Source organism: Montipora capricornis, chromosome 6, assembly GCF_036669925.1.
Source record: "Montipora capricornis isolate CH-2021 chromosome 6, ASM3666992v2, whole genome shotgun sequence".
NCBI lineage: Eukaryota > Metazoa > Cnidaria > Anthozoa > Scleractinia > Acroporidae > Montipora > Montipora capricornis.
The window spans coordinates 36,222,803-36,232,993 of NC_090888.1; the positions used below are offsets into that span (position 1 = coordinate 36,222,803).

A 10,191-nucleotide genomic window follows, 5' to 3' on the forward strand; every position below is an offset into this window, starting at 1 on the left:
TTGACTCGAATTCGGATGGTGTGCAAGCAGCTCGATTGCACAGAACTGTCGTTACCTTTTATTTCTAAGGTTGCAAGATTGAAAAAAGTTTCGAAAATTAGGAAATGATGAGTGACAATTTTAATGAGTGAAAGCTGATGTAACTGCAAAGAGGCTTATTATAGCGTGTGGTTCATTCACGGTAAAGCTGTTGTTAAGCGGTGCTCATTCAGCAACAGAGGCCGGATTACTACGGAAACGAAGCCAAGTTTTCCTGCAAACATTGTAAAACTTACGAACGAACCCATTCAAGGAGTTTCACTCCAATGTTTCAAGAGATGTCCGTATGAGATTCGAAATTAATTTACTGTCATCAAATTTGGTTTAGTTGAAAAGTCCCGCGCTGATAACACATGTTGTTCTTATGCACCGTTTAACTCATATGAAAGTCACCTGTTTCGCTTGGATTCAATACAATCCCTGCTATTGAACTATTAAAAATTGATTGAAATACCAACTTTGTTGCTGATAACACTAAAATGGAATTCGTTTCAAAATAATTTTTTACAGCCATAAAGTTAAAAATGATTATCAACTTTTTTTTACTGCTTTACTTGATTGTAAAAATCCATACACGAGCGTGTTTCCGGTAGAACGATTTTTCACGCAACCGGAAGTGGAATGACTTAACGCGTGGATTAAACGTGCAGGCCTATTACGCTCGAATGACTAACACGCATGCGTAGCTGGGCTCTTTACAGTGCAAGGATATAAATAACATTGAAAATTTTTTTACGGAAGAAACAAAGGGCATTCATCGTTCACAAGAAAAGGACTCGGAAGGCAGAATCTCCTTGCTGTACCAAAGAAATTTGGTAAGTTGAAACTATCAACTAGAAGACTTCTATAGCCTGTGAAGTCCTGTTGATAAAGAGAGCCAAGTATAATCACAGAAAAATTGAATACGTGAACTTTTGGGCAAACCCGCACGTCTTCTTTACGAGTGTTTTGATTCAATCGATCGTCCTTTTGAAACAAGTTACATCGCGATAACTACTTCTTTCGAGCGAAGAGGTGGTAAGGAACTCGCTCGCTGAAAGTTTGAATGATTATAGAGATTCGAGAACGATAACCGTTTCGAGAGAAAAACGTGGGCAGTTTAGAAAAGTGAAGCTACCGTTCAAGTTGGATTCTTTACCTAACAGATTCACGTCTTTTTACTATCCCTTACCAGATATGGGATCAAGAATTTCGGCCGTGAAAAGAAACGATCACAATGACAATAGACAAGGAGTTTACAAATCCCTTAATATCTCGTCTGAAGAGGATCGAGCAAGAGATTTAGCGAGACCGGAGAAATTAGACATTTTACTTGATCGGCCTTCTCTACCGGAAGAGGCTTTGTTAGAACATGCTTGGAACCCGAACGATAGATCAGTAAACATTTTCGTCAAAGACGACGATCCACATACATTCCACCGACATCCCGTAGCTCAAAGTACGGACTGTATTCGAGGGAAGAAAGGATATAGTCGCGGATTTCACGTCTGGGAGATTCAATGGTCGACACGACAGCGTGGGACACACGCCGTGGTAGGGGTTGCCACATCAAAGGCAGTTCTTCATTGTACGGGGTACCACTCGCTTGTCGGGAGTAACGAAGAAAGCTGGGGATGGGACATTGTAAGAAACAAGCTTTACCACAATGAAAAGAACGTTTCTTCTGTGAAATACCCGGTATTATCAGACAACGATCATAGTTTTGTGGTACCTGACAAGTTTCGTGTAATATTGGACATGGATGAAGGCACTATGGCTTTTGAAACGAATGATGGACGATACTTAGGGGTTGCTTTTCGCGGGATCAAAGGAAAGACTGTGTTTCCAATAGTATCGGCTGTGTGGGGTCATTGTGAAATCACCATGAAGTATATCGGTGGACTTGATCGTAAGTAGTGAATTTTTTGCTTTCTCATTTGTGTGACTGGCCAGATCGCCTTTGTTTCGTGCGTGAACGCAGATCTTTTGTTGTGTTGTGTGCCACTCGCGCTGAATCCATTGAAACAGGCCATTTGTTTTAAACTGTTTTTTTATGGATCGCTTAGAATACGTTTGCAAACTTCAGCCATATGTCTCACCTTTTGAGGACTGAAATATTTTATTTCCTTGCAATTTTCACTTCCTCTACGTCACAGTTGAAAAATGATCTCATCTCTTTCCCGGCCCTTTGAAAGAAATGTCTTTCCTGTTTTGCTTCCATGACCACATTCCTTTTTACGAAAATCCTACCAATTTTCTGCGATGAAAATGTCAAGTTCCATAAGTGATATCGCGAATTTTACCAGATCTTCTTTCGCAAAGATAGAACGTTTGTTTGGGTTTAATATGAACAGTGATGAATTATTGTCAAGTATACCTTCGTTCAGGCTTCCTCTTTCAACAAACAATAATCGATCTTCTCGTATTTTTCATCGGACTTTTCGTTTTCAAAAAGCTTTGCCTAAGTATAAACTTTTCGTCGCTTTAGATTTTCACAATTGATTCAATTGCTGAATGAAAATAAATTATTTATCATTTTTCTTTCATTTCCGAGGGCTTTTGGCACGTTCCACAAAATTTTGACAAATTACCAGAAGTTATGTTACTTTGGTTCACGGGAAGACTTTACCCGCCCTTTGTTTCGTATCGATGCCATTCATTGCGCACCATTTTCGAGAAACTTTGATCCCAAAAGCTGAATGCAAACAAAGAAACAATAAAATCACAAAAGAGTTATTTCGTGGACAAGTCAAGGCGGCGCGTGTCAACCACCTGTTGCATTCGGAGAGAACTGAAGATAGCACCACAGTAACTTGTGCGCGTGGCCACTTGCTCCTCGCAGCGATTGTTTTAAATTGCGCGAAAAATTAACAGTCTGTAATAGTAAGAGGTCTGCACTAATCAAAGCAGTTGATTATTTTACCGGGCCACTCAGGTTTTGTGGAGAAAAAATGTGGATTGATGTGAAAAATACAAAAGTTAAGTCTTCATCGTTGAAGTAATTATGATGAAACTGTTGAAATATGAAAGATCCTAAAACTTATTTTGACCACAGTTTTTCTTTCGCTTCATTTTTCTTTTCGTCTCTTATTTTCTTAAATTTTTTTATTCATCCGTTGAAAAGATAGAGCTAAAAATAATAAAGTTTAATTCCAATGAAATCAGGAATGAAAACACTCATGAAACCTCGCAATTTGAGAATTCTTACTGAAAATAAAATGGAGGTAGGATAAGTTGCAATATTGATGCATTTGACCCTTTCACAGTGATTTTTGAAATCAGTCAAACAAACAATAAAATTCAAAATAGCTCTGAAAGTTAACCCACTGGACATTTATTTTATGTGAGGACATTTGTTTCTATGCAACTAACATAACCTGTGTTTAGTGGTTAAAATTAATTGTGTGGTTCCAGATAATATCCAAATATCCACCATGAAGGGAATTTCAATTGGGACCCCCACCCCTTCAGATTTTCCATTTCCACAAGGTAATGTTAACCTCCTCACCCCTTACGAATTTCCAAAAATAATTTCTTGCACCCCCAGAATCCTCTCTAAACAATAGTGCTAGAATTTGTAGGGAGTTCTCAGTCACATTGAGTTTTCAAGTTCACAAAATGTGTTAAGAATTTGAAATGAACATCATCGGCAACAAACTTACTGTATAAAGGAATTTAATTAGATGTATTAATGGTTATGTACATCACCAAGAAAAACAAGATAATTTTAGAGATTAACAAGTATCTAGTTTTATGCAATTTTTTTTGCCATGTTCTAGTCTCTTGGTAAGCTACAGTACTTGACAAAAGCAAAGTGAACAGGTAATCTGAAAAAAAGTGAAAAGGTATCCTCTCCAGGTAAACTCTCCTGTTTTTTTGTAATCTGTGGAGACTAGTAATGAGCAATGGCAGCTAAATTTTGTTTCCAAAGAACTTTCACAAAAAGGAAAGTTGTTTTAAGTCGAAGCATGATAGGAGAGATGCAGCTTGGCCCATGAAATCACAGTAGTTCATGATGAGAATCGATTGCGCATTGTACATGCTATGAATTTTAGGCTTCAAATCCCCCACCAACTGGAATTTCCAAGGCCTTTGAGCCCCCCACCCCTCCAGAATTTCCCTTTCCCTGCATAGTGGGGGTCTGGATATTTTCCGGAACCACACATTACCGATAGATCTTCTCAAAATAATGATTCCACTTTTAAAGTGACAAGCTTGAGGTTTGCAGCAAGGCTGTTGAACTGCCTTCCTAGCAATGAAAAAGAACCAAATAACAATAATGACTATTGTATAAATCATATGGACAATATGCTTGTTATGATAATCTGAATCAGTGGAAAATAGGTAAATTCCAGCTGTAGTTTTCTAGTTACATTGTAGCCATTTGTTTTCTCCCTCTACGCTTTTTTTTTAATGAAGTTTATGTCAGACATTGAACCTTTTTAAACTGTTCTTAAGTTATTTTTATTGTAAATTAACCTTATAACTCATTAGTACCTTCCCACAATGTTATTGGGAACGAAGGAATTAAATTTATGAGAAGTATGTCTTTATTAGAGTGTCAAGAATTCTTACCACTGCATTTTGCTTTCCATTGTATTGTGAAGGGCAGTTTCATTGGTAGCGTAAGGGTTTTGCCTAAAACCCGGCATCTGAAATAAGAACTTGAACCAAATTCACTTGACTTACACTAATTAGCGAAATGAAACGAAACAAAAATGATACAGAAACAATCCTAATTAACATTCATTAAAGCTAACCTTAGGCCTAATCAGGCCTGAACAAAATGTTTACCAATGCTAGCATTAGGCATTAGGCCTCAAAACTTTTCTTTAGGCCTAATTAGGCCTAAGGTTTAGCTTTAATGAATGTTTAGGATTCTTTTTGTATTTCGTTTTGTTTCACAAATTAGTTTAAGGTTGAAGTTCTTATATCCGATTCCGGATTTCGTTTCGGGATTCTGGATTCCAGATTCGGGGTCTTAGGCAAAATTGTGATGTAATATTGTAGTAGTAATCTTTTCTTAGCGATTCTGCTCTATTGTTTCTGGTCTTATTTGTTGGGAGATACTCCACTTCTCCCCCTTTTGCTCCCACCCTCTAATCAGGCTGTATTATTACCTAATCCCTTTGTTTTTTTTTTCTTTATCCACAGCTGAACCGCAGCCATTAATGGATCTTTGTCGCCGTACCATACGCAAATCTGTTGGGAAAGACCACCTAACAAAAGGCAATGTAGACAAGTTGCCCATTCCGGTTCCAATGAAAAAATACCTTTTGTACCAACAAGGATGCTGACAACAAGCTATTTATGCAACTAGTCCGCATAATTTACATTGGATACATTTATCTTTTAGCCAGATAGGCATATCAGGAGTGAGGCATATGAGGAAATTACTAATGAAACCAAGTCAGAGACTTGTCAAATATTACTTCAAACATTAGCCTGTTGGTGTCATCCCTGGCCACTTACCGTAAGTGATTCAATTCACTTGAAATTTGCATTCACATAATCAGCAGTGTTTTAGTGATGTTTGTGCTTCTTGATGTTAAACTGTCATATCAATATAGGTATCACACATATAAAGCATTTCATATTTAGCCATATTGGCTTTTTGTGGAAACTTTTGAAAGGCTAATTTTTAGAGGGATGTCGTAACTAAACGTTTTGTATGTAATCAAGGTAATATTTCTTAAATACCAAAACAACTGTAAAGAAAATTATAAAGATTCTTGCATTCTTATTTTATTTTAGATCAATTTACAGTCATATAAATAACTTTTCTTATTTTAATAGAGTAATAATTATTTATTATTTGGCATTAAAGGGAGTCAAAGCTAATAGCAAGGATCATTGATAGTGTAAAGGGAAAATTAATATTGAAACAATAATAATCTTTGCAAAACTTCCAGTTCTTCAATTTGTGATGCTGACAGAACAGTAGTGAATGTTTTGATATTTTAAATGCCTTTAAAAAAGATGGCAAAAGCATTTGACCCTTTTTATCAAAACATTTTTGATTTGCACATTTCTCTCGATGTCTGTTTGTCAAGATGTCGCCTTTTCAACATTGTTGTCAGAAAAAAAGGTTTACAGTCCTGCATGTATGTTAATGTTAGTGCATTGCAGTTACACATGTATGATTGATGTAAATAGTAGTTTGCCATGTTTTCTTTGAGTATTCAGATAGAATTTATTTATTGTTGAGGCATGACCTCTCGAAATTTCAATTTACAATATCTTAAATATTACACTATCAGTAAGAAAGCCATCTAAAGAGTCAAATTTTATTGAAGAAATTTGCTTGTTCTATTTATCACGTGTAACCCTCGAAATATGCATTTTCCAGAGATTGGATGCTCAAAGCAGCCAAGTTGGCAAATGGCACAGTACCTGTGAAGGCGTTCATATTTATTAATATTAATTTTTGCTTGGTTCTAAGAAATGAGTGATTCAATATTTGACTCATTAGATAGTTTTTAGTAGAGGTAATCACATGATTTTGAGTGCAGTTTGCAATACATGAGCATGAGTAAATTTTTCAAAGACAACCACAATCTCGACCCCAGAGCTCTTCTTTTGACTGAGGGAGAAAATAGCTCTGGGAAACCCTGAAACAAAATGTCTTCTCATTGGTTTCCGTGAAGAACAATCAAAAGCGTCTCTAATTGGTGCATTCATGTTAGCACGAGGAGTGAGCAGGCACCGTAAGGTTCGAATAGCCAATTTTTGACTATAAGAACCCTACGGCACATGTTCCCCAACATTGAGTTTCCCAGAGCCTTGGGTCAATCCGAGGCTCGGTGATGAGAATGAGACGAAAATTTACAAGTTCTTATTTATTCCAAATTGCACGAGAAAAATTATGTGATTACTTATTAATAATATACATGAAGAAAATCGAGATGGTTAAGCTGAGGAAATGCACACGTATCACGCAATCAGGGAAAACTTGCACCATAAATTGTGCCATCCAGGGTGTGGACTTGATTTGAAAACAAAAGATTTGATTGGTTCTGACCAAACCCTATTGTTTATTAGCCAATCATAATCCAGAATTTTGATGTGTAATTTGCACTGATATTACACTCTTTGCAAGGGGTACAATTTTTGCACTGTGTTACACTTGAACGGCACTGCTCTCAGCTAATCGAGTAATTTTTTCATGTATATTATTACTACATTTACGTATGAACAGCTGTGATAAAATTGCATTCATCCACAGTATGAATTGTTTACAGATTGAATGTGGACCACTTGTCATAATTTCCATCTCTCTCTGAATCATGATACAAGGGCAAACAATAGAAGACTTAGGAAGATAATATCAGCGATGGTCACACATGTGCAAATTGAATGTGATTTATTTATTTAGTTCAATACAACAGTAGTAGTAATAATATTGATTATTTATTAGATACATACTTTTGGAATGTGTTTTACATTTTCTTGTCAGTATTAAATAACCAATTGGAAAATGAAGTGACTTTCCTTATTTGTTTTTCAGTTGGTAAGGTTAGGAGCCAGGTGGTAGAGGGAGTGAGTTAAATCAAACTGTAACAGTAGCATTCCGGGGAGTGTAGACTGAAGGCTGTAAACAATGATTGGTGCATTTTGATCAGTCTAGGTCTAATGTCTGTACGTGTATTGACCTAGATGGATCGATACGCTCCTGGATTACTGTCTTTACAGCTAGTGATGTCTCGGCCTAACTCACAGTCGACCCATAACATCACGACTTCTTTTACAAATCACATCTACGACCAGGATATTTTATACCATCTACTGACGTTACACAAATCACTTCTCTCTGATGATGACTTCGGCCCAGGTTTTGAAATGTCAATCAATGTCATCTTGATCAGTCCATCTCGGGACTACACTTGACTCACACGGACGACCCATTGATATGACTCCTGCGTTCAAACCATCTACAATTTCTTTATTCCGGAATGTATTCTCATATCCTTATAAAAGATAGGTACTGGTGCAACAAGTAAGTTAGCAGTACTCCAGAAAGAACTTGAAACATGGTTCTTTTTATGACTGGTTCGTCCTTCTCCAGCTATAAGACTTACCTGGTCCTCGTTATTTTCAAGACTATAGCGAAGATATCTTTGACGTCACCTATTGTCATTAATGTGCCAACCAGAGCCTCATTGGCTGTCGAAACAAAGGGTCTTTTGTTTCTGTAGATGGCACATTTGAATAACAAAAGCAATGTTTGTAAACAGATATCTTCCCCATTGTAGTTGGAATCATTGATATGAAAAACAGTATCACTAGGAACGCAACAAACCACCATTCCTTGTATTTCCTAGCAACAATGTCCTAATATTGGATGCCACTTCATTCCCTTTTTAAGCACTACTTGATCCTTAAATAAGAAAGCTCTGTATTTGAAATTCAGCCAAGCTGGACCGTCTGAGAAGGACGCTCGCGTCGAGAGAGGATTGGAAAGTGGTCATTCACCTATTATAGTACGTAATTTGAACTCTCAAATTGACGAGCGAGCAATGATCACTAAGCTCACGAGCCTTGTGTTTTGTGACCACCTTGTTCACCGTTTAACGCTGACGAGTGCCGATCAATTCATTTAACCCCAAGATTCGTCCATAGAAGTGACGTTATTTATTGATAGAGCCTGTGTACGTACCTTGAATTGAATGAAACTCCAAGGTCATATCAAATTGGTAAACATATGCTTACAAAAGGGCTGTTGTGCGGCGGGTCTAAAACACAGGGGGAGGGGGAACTTAAACGAAGGGGCGGGGATGCTCGTCAGAAATTTTGAATTTAAGCCCTACAAGGGACCAATCTAGGCGTGTCCCAGGCTTTTTGGACCCCTAAAAGAGATTATATTTAAAACATATTACTACATATGATGGCGTTTTGCCACGAACACGTAGGTGAAACCAAAATCCCAAATTTAATTTCTCCTAAGCTAGACGACGAGCATTCCCGCCCTTTTCGTATGAGCGAGTTCCCCACCCCATCCCCCCAGGCCCAAATCACTCCAGAAAAATGTTGTTGAAGTCCAAGGGAAACTTTTGACCTATTCGAATGTGAATTGTGCTTTAGTGCCCCCTACTCTTGTGATGATAGCTTTGGATCACTCCTGATGCGGAAGACACCAGGAGTGTCGAAACGTTGGGTCTTGAATTGTGACTTTTCTCCAAACAAAAGTAACATCAAACTATGTCTGATTATCAGCCGCTACCTTGACTTAGGTTCCTCTAAGATCATGCTAATTCAGACATGCTGAAAGGAGGGGGACATTGGGATTTTCGGTTTTGCGGTTCTGGCTATTTTTTAGATCGGTTTTTCGGTTTTCGATCAAAAAGACTTCGGTTTTTCGGTTTTGGTGTTCATTGCGGTTTGCGGAACTTTCGTTTTTTAGAATCTGGTTTTCGGTTTTCGTAGAAAATACTAGTTTTTCGGTGTTCCTATTTTGTCCTATTTGGGTTCCGGTTTCTCTTCGATTTGAGTGGCAATTGATCTCGAATAGCCGCAAAACGCCAAAGTTATTGAGAGGGATTCCTTAGGGCAATTGGCGCAATCTCCCAAGCTTTCTCTGTCCATAACAAGGGCTCTTCATATGAAAAGAAGACAGCAGAAGAAGCGATTGGTTTGGTTCACCATTGCAAAACTGTACTTGAAGAGCATGTATATCAAATACTTGCTGAGAGTAACATCACTGGCGCCCTAAATGGTCCCCAAGGTCATGTGTCTGCAACAGCAAACTCTGTCCAGTTAATGGAATGGGAACTAGGAAGACTAGCAGACATTCTAGGAGAGTATGACTACCAAGCGCTTGATGTTTTAAGCTGTATGACATTAGACGTTGAAAATTGCCACACCACAGTTTATTCCAAGAACGTGAACATGTCTAAGCTCCGCGAATATGCCAGGTCGTTTGGTGCAACGATGAAGGAGAACGTCAAACGTGCTACAAGCTGGGCTGCGTACTATCACACCAGTCGAAGGTCCTGGTACCCAAAGCCCGACACAACGGTGTCTCCTCATAACGTACCGTTGATGATGCCTCTATCCGTTGTCAACCTTCCTGCGAATGACTGTGACCTCTTACGCAACTGGGCCTCAGCATATCACGGTGCTGCGGTAAGACAAAAGACAGGGCGGCAGGAAACTACAATGGCTAAGCACGGAACA

At 38.2% G+C, this 10,191-nt stretch overlaps 1 protein-coding gene across 2 annotated transcripts; it reads left to right on the forward strand.

Annotated features, from left to right (window-relative positions):
• Positions 1–753: 753 nt before the first annotated feature.
• On the forward strand, positions 754–7,496 carry LOC138052034 (protein gustavus-like). 2 transcript variants are annotated; one of them, XM_068898388.1, is made up of 3 exons: positions 754–854; positions 1,214–1,927; positions 5,173–7,496. In XM_068898388.1, the coding sequence occupies exons 2-3, from the start codon at positions 1,216–1,218 to the stop codon at positions 5,313–5,315; spliced, it is 855 nt and encodes a 284-aa protein (XP_068754489.1). In that variant the 5' UTR covers positions 754–854; positions 1,214–1,215; the 3' UTR covers positions 5,316–7,496. The 2 variants fall into 2 exon arrangements, with proteins under 2 accessions (XP_068754489.1, XP_068754488.1); XM_068898387.1 differs by having other exon boundaries at positions 776–1,927.
• Positions 7,497–10,191: the final 2,695 nt, after the last annotated feature.

What these genes read in the sequence shown, in the direction of transcription:
- LOC138052034 (XM_068898388.1), top strand. Translation starts at nt 1,216, where the DNA reads ATGGGATCAAGAATTTCGGCCGTGAAAAGAAACGATCACAATGACAAT. An exon ending in GTATATCGGTGGACTTGATC is followed by an intron (nt 1,928 to 5,172) that starts GTAAGTAGTGAA and finishes CTTTATCCACAG; the next exon opens with CTGAACCGCAGCCATTAATG.